At 40.3% G+C, this 19545-nt stretch overlaps 1 protein-coding gene across 1 annotated transcript in view; it reads right to left on the bottom strand.

Moving 5' to 3' along the window:
- The window catches only part of LOC124545625, a 409511-nt gene that overhangs the window by 262682 nt on the left and 127284 nt on the right, over positions 1-19545 (bottom strand). The window contains exons 9-10 of the mRNA XM_047124572.1: positions 14272-14701; positions 6898-6950 (exon numbers count right to left, since the gene is read on the bottom strand). Of these exons, the coding sequence (XP_046980528.1) occupies positions 6898-6950; positions 14272-14701 (483 nt within the window). The remainder of the gene's footprint in view (positions 1-6897; positions 6951-14271; positions 14702-19545) is intronic.

Below are 19545 nucleotides of genomic sequence, written 5' to 3'. Positions count from 1 at the left end.
ATTCCTGGAACATAGACTTTACAATTGTAAACATATCTTTTGGACCTAAAAGGTGACCGTCAATGGGTATCGTATACTTGCTCTGGTGGCTAAATATTTGATAGTACCACCAGCTCTATCACACGCATTTCTGCCATGACTAGTGGCAAAAAAATTCCATTCTGCATTTAGCCCTGCGTCTAGCTTGTTATGTTACAAATTTACTAAGTTCTTAAAGTTTTTATAGTGTACAGTGTGTGGTATTTGTTAAAGTACATAGATGAGAGTGCAGTTTTCTGGAAAACATAAAATGTTTTTGCATAGCATTTTGGTAAAGGTCTACATTCTACAGGGTCGTTGTTGCTGTTGTTGTTGTCTTTTTTTAACAAAGCTTCAGCTAAATTTCTCTTGGAAATTTTTGATTTAAAGTACTACAGCCTGCATACTCAGCACTGCCATGTTCTTCAGACAAATTTTCCACTGGAACATGAATCATTACTGATGCTGCTTGCTGGAATTTTAATGCTAAGACAAGACTAGGATCAAATATATTTTGGGCAGCTGTCTTGTGTACTTTGGTAACTTTAAATTGTGACAGTTTAAGTAATTCATAACTTTCAATAAATTTTTCTGGGGTTGTGGATGGACCTGGTATATACACTGGCTCTTCGACATCATATTCATCCATCCCTGGCAGGCTATATAATGCAGGAAACAAAATTGGCTTACAGCATGTTATACAAAGCTTAATGGACTAAGCCCAACACTTTTATACTTTGTTACTGTGATAAACTTTCAATGATTTCTGAACAGTCATTTTCCATGCTACTTCGATGGTTCACAGTAATTTCTTTAGCCGTGTGTTCAGTCTAATAAAAAGAATGAACACTTTCAGTGTTTTCACAATGCTTCGTCACTTCAGTAATTCAATATTAGTTCGATTCAGATTGGTCGTGTCCATTAAATCAATCTCTTTGCTACTATTACTTTCCATCTGGCACACCTCTGCAGAAACAAAACCTACAAAACATTTGCTTTACATCATGATTTCTACATCGAGTTTGTAAGCTGCAATAAAGAGCAGGACCATTTATACTTTTTCTGACACACCAATTAGTCAAAGCAGCATTATGAAGAATGTGTAAGGGGAAACAGGAAAGAGTCAGTATTTTTCATTGTTGTTTCAAGTATTGTTGTTTAGTCTCAGAATCAACAATCATTATAGCTTTATTGAAAAAAGTAATAAACCTAGCAAGAAAGGAGAAACACCTTCTCATTTCCGTTAGTTGAAAAGCATAACAACAGGCATTATGGCATTATGTGAAACAAAAGTTATGATAGTGGAGCATTTGATTTTCATGAAAAAGATTCCTAAAATTAAAAAAAAAGAAATTTTAGAAATGACTTTCATTAGTGATTTGTAAATATACTCTAAGAAAGGAAACACACACACACACACACACACACACACACACGCACGCACGCACGCACGCGCGCGCGCGCGCGCATGTATTCACCACAGAGGAATTACCCAAATGGGATGGAAATCAGTACATGTGATACACATGATGTGGAGACAAATAAACGATTACAAGTTCAGGAAAACTGTATGATTTATTCAAGAAAAAGAGCTTCACAAACTGAGCAAGTCATAATGCAGTGGTCCACCTCTGGCCCTTATGCACACATTTATTTGGCTTGGCATTGACTGGTGGAGTTGTCAAAATCCTGAGCTGGTTGAACAAATAGAAACCTTCACCATGTGCAGGCAGGCTTCTTGCTGAAATGAAGTCAAGGATTGTCTACCGCTTGTCTTCATGCTCACCAAACCCTACCTTGCCTAGCAAGGTTTCCCGATCTCTTCCCCAACTGAGAACATCTGAAGAATTATGGGTTGACACTCCAACCAGCTCAAAATTTTGATGGTCTAACCCGCCAATTGGACTGAATTTGGCACAATATCCCACATGAGGATATTTGCATAAGGGCCAGAAGTAGACCAATGCATTATTGACATTTTCAATTTGTGAAGCTCTTTCTCTTGAATAAATCGTCAAATTTTTCTGAAACTGTACTCTTTTGTTTGTCTGTATACGTATGTCACATCTACTGATTTCCATTCCACTCAGATAATTCCTTCGAGATGTGTTTTTTTTTTTTTGTCTTAAGAATGTATTTAAATGAAAAATTAACAGTACTTAATATTTTTAAGATGTAGCTGACTCCCATATCTTTCCAATGACATAAAACTGAATAAAATTTATTCATAAATAAAAAAATGTTATGGTGTTTACAAACTTACGTGCCACCTTGTCTCTAGACGCCAGTTTGTAACCATGACCCATGCTTCAAAATGGCCTCTTAATTGTAGTCTGGATCAAAAAATCCTGGAAATATTATTACAACCCCCTTTCATTATGTACTTCTGTATACCAAATTGTCATTTGTGATATGAGGGCAATGGCCACTGTATGATTTCATGTAAAACAGGCCCTTCATAAACTGCTAATACAATAGCTCCACTTGGCAATCGTATTTTTCCATTCAATCATCAAATGATCCATACCTAAAGATTGGAAAGTTGCACACGCCACACCAATACTCAAGACAGGAAACTGGACTCTGCTGAATTACAGATCATATCACTGACATCAATTTGCAGTAGGATTTTGGAATATATACTGTGTTGGAATATTATGAATTACCTCAAAGAACATTATCTAGTTACATAAGGTCAACATGGATCCAGAAAATATTGTTCTTTTGAAGAACGACTAGGCATTTATTTGCACGAAGTAATGAGTGCTATCAACAGAGGATCTCAAATTGATTCCGTATTTCTAGATTACCAGAAGGCTTTCAACACCATTCCTCCCATGAGATTTCTAATCAAATTGTGCGCCTATTTTGATCAAAAAATTCTGGAAATTTATTGTAATTCTCTTTCATTATAAACCTTTTTACGCCAAATTTTCTAAAACATCTGTGAGATGAGGACAATGGCCACCGGATGATTTCACATGAAACAGGCTCTTCAGAGCATGCTAATACAATTGCTACACACTTAGCAATCATTCACTGGATTCATGATTTCCTGTCAGGAAGGTCACTGTTCACAGTAACTGACAGAAAGTCATCAGATATAATAGAAGTGATATCTGGCATTCTCCAAGGAAGTGCTACAGGGCCTCTTCTATTCCTAATCTATATAAAATATTTAGGAGACCATCTGAGCAGCCCTCTTAGATTGTTTACAGACGATGAGCGTCATTTACCACCTCATAAATTCATCATAAAATCAAAAACAATTGCAACAGGATTTAGACAAGATATCTGTATGATGTGGTAAGTGGCAACTGGCTCTACGGGAAAAGCGTGAAGTCAGCCACATCAGTACTATAATGAATCCGTTAAATTTTGGTTACCTGATAAATTACACAAATCAAAAGGCTAGCAGTTCTCCTCAATACTTAGAGATTACAATTACAAACAACTGAAACGTGGAACAATCACATCGGTAAGTTTGTGCGGTAAGCAAACCGAAGACTGTGTTTATTGGCAGAGGAATTAGAAGATGCAACAGAACTAAAAAAATGAGACTGCTTGCACTACACTTGTCCAGCCTCTCCTGCAGTGTTGTCGCAGGGTATGGTATCCACATCAAAAAGGATTATATATAATATCGCAGTGCCTGTGTTATTCTGATTACAATGTAAAGTTCATGCGACTACAGAGATTATTCCTCTGAAACAGGACAAGCAACTGCATCTGGCTCAGGATCTTTATCAACAGCAGATAGCATCTGAAACATGATTGTCAAATGAACCTGGGAGGCATGTCAATCATAACCCCCTTGCAAAAGTCTTTCTCTGCCTATTGCACTTTGGAAAGACCTCTCACTCAATCAAAGGCAAGCGGTCAACCTCAGTGTGGGCACTAACCACAGCAGCCACTTTAGTAGACTGATCAGGAAAACATGTGACATGCTGCACCTCCCTTGGATCCGGGTATTCCCCCCCCCCCCCCCCCACACACACACACACACACACACACAGTGACATCCATTGGCATAAACCACAAGCTGCATGACCAATACCAGCGCCGTCTGAAGCTGTGAACAAAGGGTCGCTGACTCAGCCTGCATCTGACCACAGCATTCACAACAACTATCCATACTGACTGTGTCTCACACACACACAAAAAACTGCAAGAATTTACTAATTAAACAACTAAGCACACACGTAAATGAAAATAAATTGTGTATAGTTAAAGGGTTGTACAAATATTTCAGAAACAATTACTTTACTCTTCTGTGGTGGTGTTAAAACAGGAGCTGCCACAATTCAGAATGAATAACTGTCTTTCTTTTATCAAGGGACGATACGGCGCAATTCATTGACATATTTTATACCATTTCATGATGTTCAGCATGCATATAACCTGTGTTTTTATATATTATGACAAAGATGTTTGTTGATTAGTTATCACACCTGAAGACAGCAATAAACGGTCAAAACTGATAATGTGAATACTGCAATAATTAGGAGATACTGACGTAACAAATGTTCATATAAATCTGCACGGCTTCATTGCATATCTGTTTAAACAGCTAACTGATACCAATCCTTTGGGTCCTATGGAGACTGAGCTTTTTTATTCCATATAATGTTTTGTACAAGAAGTTTTAGTTACTGTTTTATATTGTTAATGTGTGTGCAACAAATTACTTCATTTCAATCAGAAAATAGCTGTAATTTGCTCTGCTGTTTGCACAAAATGATTATGAAATAGTTACAATGTCTGAAATAAATAGAAATAGATACAATGCTCAACATGTTGGAAGGAAGTAAGGAAGATTGAATCACGAAGTTCCTTTTATGACAAGTTCAAATGGTTCAAATGGCTCTAAGCATTATGGGACTTAACATCTGAGGTCAACAGTCCCCTAGACTTAGAACTACTTAAACCTAACTAACCTAAGGACATCACACACATCCATGCCCGAGGCAGGATTCAAACCTGCGACCGTAGCAGCAGCACGGTTCCGGACTGAAGTGCCTAGAACCACTCGGTCACAACGGCCGGCCTATGACAAGTTCACTTAAGGCAGATCATTAGAGATTTGGACTGGATAGGTGCAGGGCAGGAAACTGTGACCTTATTCAAATGAAATAACCTGCTTTTGTCTTACTGTGTTTTAGGGAGACAGCAGAAAACTTCTCTGTATGGCAGACTGCATATTCAACCCTGCTCCTCCACTGCCTTACTGCATCTGGATAAGAAACCAGTGGAAAAACTAGAGGTCAATTACAATGCCCATATTCAGTGTCAACTCTGATTGAATGTCTACAAATATCTATAACTGAGAACGCGTTACAAAACACCTTTTCAAAAAATATTCAGGAGTCGACTGACTGCAATCAACATTTCAACACCCCACTACACAGAAATATTACCAATGCACAAGTCATTACCAACTGCCGTCACAGGAACAACTTAAGTGCAGTTTGCATACCCAGAAAGGAAAGTTTGTGTATCAAGCATTAAGAATGTTCGATTCTTCTTCTTCTTCTTCTTCTTCTTCTTCCTCCCTCTCTCTCTCTCTCTCTCTCTCTCTCTCTCTCTCACTGTGCGTGCGGATGGGTGGGTGGGTGTGCGTGCACGTGCGTGGGGGGCATATGATCAGAAGAAAAGGAAATTACCCATCAAAACCTGCATCAAAAGAAACAGAGTCTGAAACAAAAAGGGTAAAAGGATAGTATTATTGTTTTACACTTCTTGTTTTACACCTTGCAGTCAAACCTTGTGTCTGTATACTTTCTCACACCTGTGCAAAATACCCCTCCCTGTTCCACATCTGTTGAAGAATCCAACCCACGTTTCCTAGAAGACAGCGCTTCCATTATGACATTGCAAATTAAAAAAGCTTTCCAGCGCCTGGACTAGAAAAAAAAGAGATTACAGAAGAATTGTCTCTGACACCTACCTAGAAATACAGCAGCCTAAGTGCATCCTAAATCCTTCTCCTTTTATTGTACAATGAGGTTGTCCTGTATGTTTTGGATCATTTTCTGTGCCACACATTACCCATAGCACTTGTAGGGTCATTGAAGGAATCAGAACCCACATGAAATTTCTTTCCTTAATAATATATGCTTCAGCACCTTAAAGATCCCATGGCATTTTACAGTCAGTACAGTAAACTTCTGCAAAGTCAAAACTTGTAGATGTAGTCAGGGAGGACTGCTGAGCAACCTAGTGTGTCTTCTTGTTTTGAGCCATCTATGTACACTGTGGTACATTGCCATGTTTATCTAAAATATAATTTAAAAATATGACTTAAAAGTTATATTCTACACATGATGATGTGCTAACCATGTGCCACGCCGGACATCCAATGATGTCACGGGACAACATGGGAGTCAGTCAGTAACATGTGATCCCCCTAATCTGATCTTGTGGGGTGTGCTGTCAGAATAAGAAGATAACAGCCCAAAAGATAATATCGGGTGCAGAACTTTGGATGAAGTCAAGCACAGGGTCAATAATTCCTGTTTCTGTCATAGAACTTAGTAATTCAAATGGTTACTCTGATAAAACAGAAATAAACTGGTATGCTGAAACAAAAAAATATAAACAAAATACATTAACACATTGCAACATCTGTGAGTAAGTGGGTAATGATGAAAATTCATGGAAAGTATACGTTTCCTGCTACCTTTATTTACATGCACATTTTTTTAATTTATGAAAACCTTTTAAAAGATAACTGAAATATGTATCTAACCATGTTACATTTGGTTGCAACACATTTTTACAAAAAATGAAACCTCTCCTCCTCCACTGATTTTGTTCTCTAATATACATAGCTTTTTTTTCATATTTTGCACGAAAAATGTTTAAACCAAAACTACTTACAGCTGATGACTCCTTTCCTGAAGCCTTTGTGTAGCTACCTCTCACCATTTCACCTGAAACAAAAGAAAATGCGCTACATAAAACACACAATGCATTTCTTCACAACCTCTGTAATAACTTTGAATAACAATGAAGATCCTGCACGCATGCATAAAAATATTCTGCATCAAAAAAATATGAGGTTCATTCAAATGAAACCTGGTCAGTGCATCTACCTTTGCCTTAAACGTGAGGTGGCACCACGTAACTGTAGGTATGATGGCGCAATCTATTGGTAGAGAGACTGACGTGTGCACACTGTTTGGTGTTGCATTGTGCTAGTGTGGTTTCACGCCGAAGAAAAGCTGGTCACACAAGTTATCGTCCACTACTGAACATGCAGGTGAGTAAACAGGAACAACGAGGAGTCATCACACCGGGAATGGTTGCGGAAGTGAATGCTTTTAGTCTTGGACTCCTGCAGAATAGCCATGGATGAAATCCATCAGTTAATGGTTATTGCCTTAGGCACCACCTACACCAAAATGCATCAACACTTGAACTTTCGAAAAATCTGTGTGCAGTGGGTTCCCCACCAACTGACCACTGAACAGCACAATACTCGAATGGCGCTGTCTTCGAGTCATCTGCAACGTTGTCATGAGGAGGAATACGGCTTCCTGTCATATATTGTCACAGGTGATGAAACATGTCACCATTTTGAACCGGAAAGCAAGCGCCAGAGCAAGCAGTAGAAACATGCAACTTCGCCACCTCCAAAGAAATCCAAGGCCACACACACCAGTTCTGGTAAGGTCCTTTTTTGACCACAAGGGCCCACTCCTTGTCGACTTCCTGGAACGGGGAACCACCATCAATGCCCAGCGTTATCAAGCCACTCTACAGAACCCTTGATGAGCCATCAAGTCAAAATGCCGAGGCATGTTGTCCAATGGCGTCATCCTCCTGCATGATAAACATGAGAATTGATCACAAAAAGTTGGTCAGCACCTCCAATCACATAAAGCCTCCCATTCCATAAAAAAAAAGGCACAAAAGTTGCAGTGGTTTCAGTGGAAAATGCTGGAACATCCACCGTACAGTCCGACCTTTTTCCGTGTGACTTTCATGTGTTTGGATCTCTAAAACAAGCTATTCGTGGATATTGATTTGCAATGGACAACGAAGCTTGTGACTGGCTCCAGGCCTGGATCTGACAGCAGGCTACTAGCTTTCTTCAAGGATGGTGTCAACCAACTAGTGTCGCAATGGGATAAATGTGCCTACAGTTTTGGCGGCCATTTTTGAGCAATGTGTACTACATTTTTGAGTTAATAAAATCGTTACCGTTACTTTACACTAGAGACCAGGTTTCATTTGAATGCTCCTTATATATCACCTGAACTGAAAAACTTTATAGCGTTCCATAAATTTACAATAACAGATGATATTTACGTTTCTCAGATCTTTGAGAGGAGTGAATCCTTCTGTTACGGCATCACAGTATGTTGAAAGCATTTCATAAAGGAAACAATTTTTAATGTGTATGTTAATTCCCCTCTTTCCAAATAATAAATTTTCTTCTCGGTATGAGTAATCTACTAATGCCTGAAAAGTTATACCTGAATAGACATTTTACATTTCTGACAGTTAATAATTACATAACCATAAAATGGTACACAGTTTTATATTTATGTTGATTAAACCTGATGTACCGGATTTTGACAACATAATATAAACAACTTGATATAAACACTTACTTAACAGAAATTCTAGTCCAACTTATTTGTAATAGTATCATATTTTTGTCTGATAGTGTTACAAGTTGCCACCATGTTTCTGATAATTAAAGTGTTGCACAATCACATCCAAAAGCTGCTCATGTTACTGCTGTGCCTTACAGTGCTGCTGTACATCATATAATGTTCAAGGATATTATCACAGTTGAGTCGTAAAACAAGATACTCCACAAACATAAACAATTGCCAGATACTTTAAACTAGTCAAGGTAGGATAAAAATTTGGGTGACGAACATGGGTAACAGTAGATGTTTCTCAAAACAATTTACGGAATGGTATCTTTTCTTTATCACAGTCTCAATTCACAAGGGACGTCTGAGGGTCTTGCAAGAAGTTCTGCGCCACAATTAACAACTGAATGAAAGTACCCTGGCAAGTTCAAAATCATCTGAAGAGTACATATGGGAAATCTAAGTGCCAAATCTACAATTGCCAGTAAAATGAAAAAAAGAAAAAAAACAATGTATCTCTGTTTGTACATAGTTGATCTGATCCAAAAAAACTCAGAAGGTATTCCAATACCACAGAATTACTCTACTCTCCATATCACCACAAAAAAAAAAGACAAATTGGAAAATAAATATTTTATTAGAAATAAGTCTTTACAAGACAGTCTTTACACTTTCATTTTTGCAAAGAAAAAAACAGCAACCAGTCTCTGTGTATTATTAACACTGCCACAATATATATGCAGAGGAATCAATATGTTGGTTGACTTTTCCAGGAATGTTCATTCTTGGAACTTTAACAGTAGACCATACAGTTATGCAGAACACCTCTCCTGTAGTGTCTGCCGTTGGAGTTGAGTGAGAATCTCTGCAATGCTTTCATGCTTACTATATGAACATGGAATGTGTTCTTTGGATTTTCTCTATTTCCTCTATCAATCCTATCTGGTACAGATCCCAGATTGATGTGCAATATTCAAATATTGATTGAACAAGTGTTTTATAAACTACTATCTTTGTTGACGGGCTACATTTCCTAAGGATTCTTCCAATCAATCTCAGTCTGATATTTGCCTTGCCTGTGATTAATTTTATGTGGTTGTCCCACTTAAAACTGTCCCATATACATACTCCTGGATATTTTATGGAAGTAATGCCTTCCAGCGTTTGTTCTGCAATCGTGTAATCATCGAGTAAAAGTTCTCTCTGCCTGTATATTGATAAAACGTTACATTTGTTGATATGAACATTTTCCATATCAACTTTTGATCTGACATTTTGAAGGGGGGGGGGGGGGGGGGGGGGGGGGACAGGGCTTCTGCTGGACATTCACACCATTCTCACAATTCTCACACAATATTTTGATGGCATAACTTGCTGTCTTCTTCAGGTGCTTTCTCAGGAGGTAAGCGGGAACAACACAAACATCCGGCTAAGTCCCGTTTTTTTCAAAATGTCAACAGAGTGCCGGAAAGCCTGAAGAACTTTCGATCAATTTGTCACCCACTCACCAATGTCAAGTGAAGGCTGCAATGACGAAGTGAGATGTACTAAGTAAAAATGAGAAAAAATGTGTAAGGCACCTCTTCAATGCGGAATTTGTGAATCACACCCTACGCAAACAATTGCTGAACAAAATCTTTCACAGAAAAGAAATATTTTTCTGAATATAAGTATCCAACAAAGCTGAATTTGAGAGCAAATATAAAGAAATAGGTAGTATTTCACTCAAAAAGGAACTTGTGTATGAAGAATGTACATTTACCACTCATTACTCACAGCAGCTGAATACTGAGCTGATTATGGATATCTCTAAACCAGCAGAAATAAATGATGTTGAGTACAAATTCAGTAATCTGTTAGCCTGTTGATATCATCCTGTTCCATTTAAAACACCTGTATGCCAAAAAACAAGCATGTTGTTCTAAAGCTATAAGAAAACGTGGAAAATACCCTGAAATAGTATTTCAATGATGATTGGGAATTTGGACAGTTTCACTGGGTACCTTCTGTGCTGCTGTGACTGATACACTATATGATCAAAAGTACATGGACACCTGGCTGAAAATGACTTACGAGTTCGTGGCGCCCTCCATCAGTAATGCTGGAATTCAATATAGTGTTGGCCCACCCTTAGCGTTGATGAAAGCTGCCACTCTTGCAGGTATACATTCAATCCGGTTCTGGAAGATTTCTTTGGAAATGGCAGACCATTCTTCATGGAGTCCTGCACTGAGGAGAGGTATCGATGTCGGTCTGTGAGGCCTGGCATGAAGTCAGCATTCCAAAACATCCCAAAGGTGTTCAATAGACTTCAGGTCCGGACTCTGTGCAGGCCAGTCCATTACAGGGATGTCATTGTTGTGCAACCACTCCGCCAAAGGCCGTCCATAACAAACACGTGCTCAGTCCTGTTTTGAAAGACACAATCACCATCCCCAAATTGCTCTTCAACGGTGGGAAGCAAGGAGGTGCTTAAAACCCTGTGATAGTGCCATGCGAAACAACAAGGGGTGCACAAGGCCCCCTCCATGAAAAACACGACTACACAATAACACCACTACCTCCGAATTTTACTGTTGACACTACACACGCTGCAAGATGACATTCACCGGGCTTCGCCATACCCACATCCTGCCAGTGGATCGCCACATTGTGTATCATGATTTGTCTCTCCACACAATGTTTTTTCATTGTTCAATCGTCCAATGTTTACGCTCCTTACACCAAGCGAGGCATCATTTGGCATTTACCGGCGTGACGTGTGGCTTATGAACAGCCCCTCAACCATGAAATCCATGTTTTCTCACCTCCCACCTAACTGTCATAGTACTTGCAGTGGACCCTGATACAGTCTGGAATACCTGTGTGATAGATAGATGTTGCCTATTACACATTACGACCCTCTTCAACTGTCGGGAGTCTCTGTGAGTCAACAGACAAGATCGGCTTCTATGCTTTTGTGCTATACATGTCCCTTCAAATTTCCACTTCAGTATCACATCGGGAACAGTGGACCTAGGGATGTTTAGGAGTGTGGAAATCTCGCATACAGATGTATGACATAAGTGACATCCAATCACCTGACCACGTTTGAAGTCCACGAGTTCCGCGGAGCACCACATTCTGCTCTCTCACAATGTCTAATGACTACTGAGGTCACTGATATGGAGTACCTGGCAGTAGGTGGCACCTAATATGAAAAACATATGTTTTTTGGGGTGTCCGGATACTTTTGATCACATAGTGTATTGACTTCACTTGTCAGTCTACACATCACTGAAAAATTGAAGAGAAAACTCATATGGTAAATATTAACTCTCTGATTTTTTCTTTCACCATCTAAAACACGTGCACATTAAGAAGTGCAATCACCATGTATCTTATGTTGTGTAGACCAAGGCCCTTGATTCAGTTCATTATGATTTGAGCCCAAAAGACACCAGAAATACAAAGAATCAACTGTTATCTTTATGTCAAAACTGAAGTAATCAGGATAATTTCTTTAACAAGGGAAATATTCCTGGGGAACTCATTATTCCCTTTGTGATTCTGCTTGATCTTAAATCCTCTGTCAACACTATTGAAAGAAAACAGAAATTGGTGCAAAAAGAGAAACCATAACTGTATTATTCATTTATTGCACATATATCATGTTATATAAGCTGCAATCTTTGATAACAGGAATAAAAAATTTACTGACAATATCAACATATCACTTAGATTCTCGAAACATGACACACTGTTAATACTCACAAAGGCCAACAAGTAGAAATAGCAAATGATAAAGTTGAGATTACTGATGATTTGGTACTGAGATAGAAATATAAATATTTATGAGTACAACAAAAAATGAGAATTGATCACAAAAAGTTGGTAAGCACCTCCAATCACATAAAGCCTTCCATTCTATAAAAAAAGGCACAAATCACTTACTGGGAAATCTCAAATCAATTCCTATCCCTCTTACCCTTGGTATCCTTCTTGTTACCATCACTGCAACATCAATTAACACACGTATCTCTCTCACACACACACACACACACACACACACACACACACACACACACACTTCACAGCCCTAAAAACACTACCTCTCCCAGGGGCCAACTGAATGTCTTCCTAAAACCTCATTTACTGTCATCCTAGCTAAGTTAAACGACCCAGAACTACTTCATTTTTCACTTCTAATGATCAGGCCCACAAACAAATCAGGTATATTGCTATAGGAACCAGGAAGGTCCCATCCTGTGCTAACCTTCCCATAGGTCATATGGAACACAACCAACAACCAGCTTAGAGACAGAATTGATGACACTTTCTGCAGGACCTGACCATCATTTTTCAGGGCCATGCTCAAGCACATACAGTGCAAGCTGTTACCGATTTGATTGACTGACGGGACTGCGAAGTGCTATACCACCTACTGCAAACCCCTGACTTCAGCCCTCGTGTGTTCAACTCAATTTCTAAACTGAAGGAAATGCTTCACGGTATTCGCTTCAGAACAGCTACAAATTTGTCAGGCAATAGACCACACTGCTAGAAATGTCAACACAAATGGCACTGCTAAGAGTATCCTACGACTTCCACATCACTGGCAACGGGCTATACACAATGCTGGTGACTACTTTGCAGGTCAATAAAACTTTGAAACATGTATCTATTCTGTACGAGCTGTAAATAAATGGTTGCCACTATTAAAGTTGGGAACAGCCTTGCCACAGTGGATACACTGGTTCCCGTGAGATCACCAACGTTAAGCGCTGTTGGGCGTGGTCGGCACTTTGATGGGTGACCATCCGGACTGCCATGCGCTGCTGCCATTTTTCGGGGTGCACTCAGCCTCATGATGCCAACTGAGGAGCTTCTTGACCGAATAGTAGCGGCTTCGGTCAAGAATACCATCATAATGACCGGGAGAGTGGTGTGCTGACCCCACGCCCCTCCTATCTGCATCCTCCTCTGAGGATGACATGGTGGTCGGATGGTCCTGGGAGGCCACTCAAGGCCTGAAGATGGAGTGTACTATTAAAGTTCCAACCCTCTTATTAACATTCACTGTAAACGTGATGTTCTCTTATATTATCGTAACAAAAGCACAATATTACTTTTATTGGAAGAAATACTTTCTATCAACATTTATTAGGAAGTTGAGGTTTGACAACAGTTTACAGATTCCCAAACGAGAGCTGTTGCAGGGGTGAGGGAGTCCACATCAAGAAATAACTACCTGGTTTGTCTGAACAGTATTAAATGAACCAGCAGTTCAAAGTGTAACACTAACAGCACTCACAATCTGAACACATGCATTATTTCAGATCTATAGAAACCTTCACAATGCAACAATTAACTTGTTGTGAATTTAGCCAACTGATGCGTGGTGTGTAGACAAATTTAGTAGCTTGGAGACTTACTAAGTTTTGAGTTAATGCTCTTCTTCTAGCTTAACAACACACTGTCCCACTCATAACCACAATGTGGTAGTTAGTATGAAAGTGTGTACTTAAACCAGACGATGAGCAGTAGCTCAGAATGTATTAAAGTTCATTTGCTGCTACCAGTGTAAGTACCCATGAACCACTCATCAATAGAACCAATTTGCAACATGAAATCTTTCATGTGTCATTACTATGAATAGTCTTACCTGTACCGGCTGCACGCACTTGAACTCTTTGCACTTCACTGTTCCTTTTATCAAGGATACAACCATTCACTACATCAGTTTTTGTATTTGAGCAGCCTGAATTTCCTCCTGAGAATTTAACAATGGTTCTAAGTTCACCAAAAACTCTATGGTTTGTTGCCGTAGCAGGGGATAAATCAGGCTGACTGGTTTGCGCTACTGGTGTCTGTTCAGTGACAGACTGCTCATTTGGACACACTGAATGTGGCTGACTGTTTGTTGATGAGGTGTTCTCATTTAAGGCTTCGGGCAGATTCTGTAATGATCGGACAGATTCCACAACTATAACATCATCACCATCACTATTATCATCATCAATGATGACTTCTGCTGGTCCACAATCAATCTCTACTGGTGGCAACTCACAATCAATCTCTACTGGTGTCAGCTCCTGGAATAACAAAGATTATTTGTTTGAACAATAACAAAACAACACAAGTATAATAACTGAAATATGAATAAGCATTAAGGGAAAAACAAATTGTCCTGTTACATTTAAGAGCTCTACTACTGAATCAAAACCCATATGAAAATTAGAATGCAGAACAGAAAATTATTTCTAAAATACTATTTATCAGCTAAAGACTCAAACCATACTGAAAGAAAACTGACTCCAAGCTATTTGCTTTTTTTGGCAACTTAATGCATTTAACAAACATCAATATATTGTCTTTAAAATCATCATCATCATCATCAAAATCATCATTGTCATCATCGTCAACAACGTTTGGACCTTGATTCAATGGGAGCAAGATGGATATACAAGGTAACTGAGCTGTAGCAGCTTTTCTTTATCTTTGGCACTGGTCATGTGTTGGCTCTTCCATTTGGCTTGTCTCTACTGTGGCATGATTGTCTGTGTGAAGCTTTAATGGACATGCTACAATGGTCATTAGTTCAGTCAATTTGCAGTGAGGTTGGAGAGAGTTATGGGGATGACTAGGATAGGACAGTACACCTGCATGCCAAGTGGCTACACAATTGTGGCTGGGGCCAGCAGTCAGCATTGATGCAGGGCGGGGTCACTAGTGGATTGGCATGATGGAGAAGCTGGATAGGTGAATGGGACATTGCAATGTGAGACCTTGGTGTAGCAGAAATGAGGTTGGCAGTGTCCACAGTGGAAACTGTGGCTGTCGATGGCCAGTTTACACCTACGAATGATCATTTCACGTCCTGTGGCATCGTGCGGTCTGCTTGCTGCTGCTGCCGACTGCATCTGTTCCTGCAGGTGAGCTATTTGCTGCTATAAGTACTGTGCCACAAACTATTAAGTTGTTGTTGGTCCATTTCCTGCTAGAAACCTTACTGTGCTGTGATTGCACTGCCTTACTGTTCTAGTTCAACAGTGCCCAAATTCTGTCTACTTAAACCAGCTGGTTGTGCCTGCTGATGAGGTCAGTGTTAACAGTTGTGCCTTTGAAGTGGTTTGGCAATCATTGTGGAAGGCATGTACTATCAGGGTGTTCGTGTGTGAACCCAGAACAAGTTCCCACTAACAGTAATTCTGTCATTATTTCTAAACTGCTTTCAATTCATAGTTCCCCACTGTAATCTACATCTATATCCATACTCTGCAAGCCACCTGACGGTGTAAGACTCCAAAGATATCTGCTTCACCTTACAGCAAATTGGTGGTGCTTAGGCTAGTCAGTTTCTTAATTATCTACAGCTTCCATGAATTGTCTTATGTAATTAACTACCGATCTGCTGCCTGCTCTGCTTGTGTTGATTTTGGTTGGTGTCTCAGCATGTAGCGCCATACTTAGCAGTGAATTTATTTATTTATTTATTTATATGTTGCACAGTGGGACTTATTTTGCCTGAGCCGTGTTGGGCACTGCCTCATACACTGTCATCGTCCTGTGCAATCATGAGAGTCTGTGATCTCTGAAGGGTGCCACAACGGAATCCCACCATAATTGACGTATGTGTATGATGTTAAGAAAGTGCTTTCTTTTTTACATTATAGATTGAAAGTGATACTTTTTTTTTAACTGAAAGAGTACAGAGTTCTGATTATTCTGGGCCCATCTGGATGGAGGTTTGATAAATTAACCTGTTGCCTAAATGATTTTGAGCTTAGCAATTTTCATTAATTCAATTTTTAAATTGTGGTTTGTTTAAAGCACCCCTTTTTGGAGGGGTTTGTTGAATCCAGTGTTAGTAAAGATCCCTCAGTGTTGTCCAAAGTACTAGGGCTGCAGGGCGAGGTTGAGGCCTTACAACTTCAAAAGTTAAAATCATCAAACAGTTACTTGCTGTTGGTGTCATCTGTCCTTCTGTCTTTCCTATATTTCTGGTTCCTAAGCCTCATTGGGAGGGGTTTAGACCTGTAATTGATTACCAGGTGTTAAATCAGATGTGCTGGAATCTGTCCCATTCCTGTAATTACACAACTACTTTACATGGTTTGTGGGGAGACCAAGGTATTTACAGTTCTGGGCTTACACCGGGCCTACTATCAGATCCCTTAAGTAGAATAGCCGAAGCCTGTAATGCCGTTCTGAACCAACTACAACCTTTTGGAATTTAATAAGGTCCCTTTTGGGCTGGCCACAGGTGCGGCAATCTTGTCGCATCTATTGCATTCAGTTTGAGGGGACTTTAAGTCCAAGTTTGTTTTCAACTACTTGGACAATGTAGACATGTACAGCACTAGTTTCATAGAGCATCTTGACCACACCTGCCCAGTGTTTGGGCACCTGAGGTAAGTAGGTCTGACTGTTAAACCCATCAAAGTAACCTTTGCCTGGAATGAGATATCCTTTTTAGGAAACATCATGTCTCAAAAATGGGTCACCATCAACCACAGCTGGACCCAGGCTAGTCATTCGTTTCCAGTCCACAAAGGCAAGAAGGCCATCATTCGTTTTAAAGGAATGATGAATTTCTTTCAAAAGTTCACACCAAATTTCACCCAGATAGCGGCTCCTATTAACCAATCACGTAGGATGAGCAAAAAACTTGAATGGTGTGAATCTCAACAAGCTGTCTTTAATACAGCAAAACCTCCTGTAAGCATGGCACTGGAATTAGGGATCCCTGATTTTAACTGCCCGTTCATCATTCAAACTGACACTTTCTATGTCAGGTTGGTGGCTGTTCTATTACAAGGCAAGGATGGAGAGAGAAGGTTGCATACACATCATGGGTGTTGTCGCCAGCTGAAACCCTATTTTCAGTATTTTAACAGAAAGCATTGACCACAATGTTTGCACTAGAAGAATATTAGTTTTATTCGGAACATCATGGGTTTGGCTTGGAAACTGACAACCAGGCCCTGAGCTGTGTGTTGCCTCGGCCACGCAAGACGGGGAGCATAGAACAGTGGGCAGTACAGTTCTCCGCTTTCCAGTTGGATGTTTGCCATAAAGGGAGGTAGAACCAAATTGCCAATACATTGAGCAGAATGTTTCAAGTGGACAATGTGGGTGAGGAGCCCAAGGCTAACGGGCAGCTTGACTTCAATATGGGAATCCTGACCGAGATTCTGCCCATGTTTGCCAGTCTCAAAAAAGAATAACAACAAGACCTAAAACTGCAATTTGTTTATAAGAAGTTGAAAGCTGGGGGAACTGTTCCAGGATGTCCCCTGGAAAAAGGTTTCTTGTGTTTCTGATCCAAGGAGGATGTGGGATCCAAATCTGTGCATCCTGCAACCTAATCCCCTGAGTGTTTAGATATTTCCATCATTCCTTGTGCGGAGATCATTCGAGGTTCCATAAAATGTGGCTTACAGTGAGCCAGAAGTTGACCTGGAGAGGTCTGGACCAGAATGTTCGTGGGCTGGTCACTCAATCTGAACAATGCAAGGTGGGTAGATCTGACAGTGGCCCTAGGAGGGGTTTACTGCAATCAACCTCCGAGTTTCAACCAATGGACTAACTCAATATTGATTACTTGAGGCCCTTGTCCTGTCTCCAAAGAGGAAAACATTTTGTCTTGGTTGTGTTCAACACCATCACTAGATTTGTCTGGTTGATCCCTAGCAGTGGCACCACTGCCGCTATTAGCATCGAACATCGTGAGATAATTTCTGCCAGTTTTGGATCCCAAAAACCTTCGTTAGTGATAATGTACCAGCCTTCATGTCTAAAGAGTTCAAGCAGTTCTGTTTTGATCAGAGGATATTGCATATTTACCATTCCGGATCCTAGAGGTAATGAGACTTCTTGTTGAATTGGCTATCTTTTGCCTTCAATACCACCAATTACGAAGCCCACAAGACCACTCCTGCAAAGTTCATAAAATTCTCCACTGGCCAATTAATGGAGGTTTTCACAGAGGGCAGGGAGGTTCCATGAAGGACTGAGAGGCTCTGCGGAGGTGGCGAGGCTCTGTGGAAAGGGTGAGGCTCTGCGGAGAAGGTGAGAGGGCCGAGGCTCCGTGGAGGGGTTGAGGCTCCGTGGAGGGGCCAAGGCTCCACAGATGGGCAGAGGCTCTGTGTAAGGTCAGAGGTTCTGTGGACGGCAGGAAAGGGGGGTGGGGGGTGGGGGGTGCGGGGGGGGGGGGGTGTGCTAGGGACTAAGGGGATGACTTTGTGTTTGCCTTCCGCACCTATTTCCATGTTTCTCTCACCATTCTCGCAAAATCACGGACTGCACCTTCTTGCCTTAATCATGTCAAATGGTAATGGCATTGTCATGCCATATAATACCTTGTATCAACATAATCCCGTATTAATGTGGGCCTTTGTATTATACAACATGACAGACGAGAGATATCTGTCTTAGTCATTATGGTGTCAATTTGCATAGTAGTTTACCATTCTTTTGATTTTTCAATGCAACTATTCTGTCCTAGCAATCATCTGACAGACCAAGAAAAGTGAATTTGTTGCCCCAACACGGAGAAATTTTATTGACATATTCTTGAGGATGTATACAACACATGATCACATAAGCAGAGTGATACACATATGAGTACAGTCAACAGAGCATGCACAACGTCAGTGACAGTACCGTGTATACCCTCCTTTTGCAGCAATGCAGGTTGAAATTCTCCCGTGGAGACGATCGTAGAGGTGCAGAATGTAGCTTGTGGAATGGTCTGCCATGCAATTTCCACCTGGTGCTTCAGTTGGGCCACAGTTCATGCCAGCTGTGCAGTCTGCACAAGATGATGTTTCATCCAGTCCCAAACATGCTCAATGGGGGACAGATCCGGGGGTTGTGCTGGCCAGGGTAGTTGACATACACCTTCAAGAGCATGCTGAGTGGCACAGGATACATG

Source organism: Schistocerca americana, chromosome 8 (assembly GCF_021461395.2).
Source record: "Schistocerca americana isolate TAMUIC-IGC-003095 chromosome 8, iqSchAmer2.1, whole genome shotgun sequence".
Classification (NCBI taxonomy): domain Eukaryota; kingdom Metazoa; phylum Arthropoda; class Insecta; order Orthoptera; family Acrididae; genus Schistocerca; species Schistocerca americana.
This window is presented reverse-complemented; position numbering and strand designations above follow the sequence as displayed.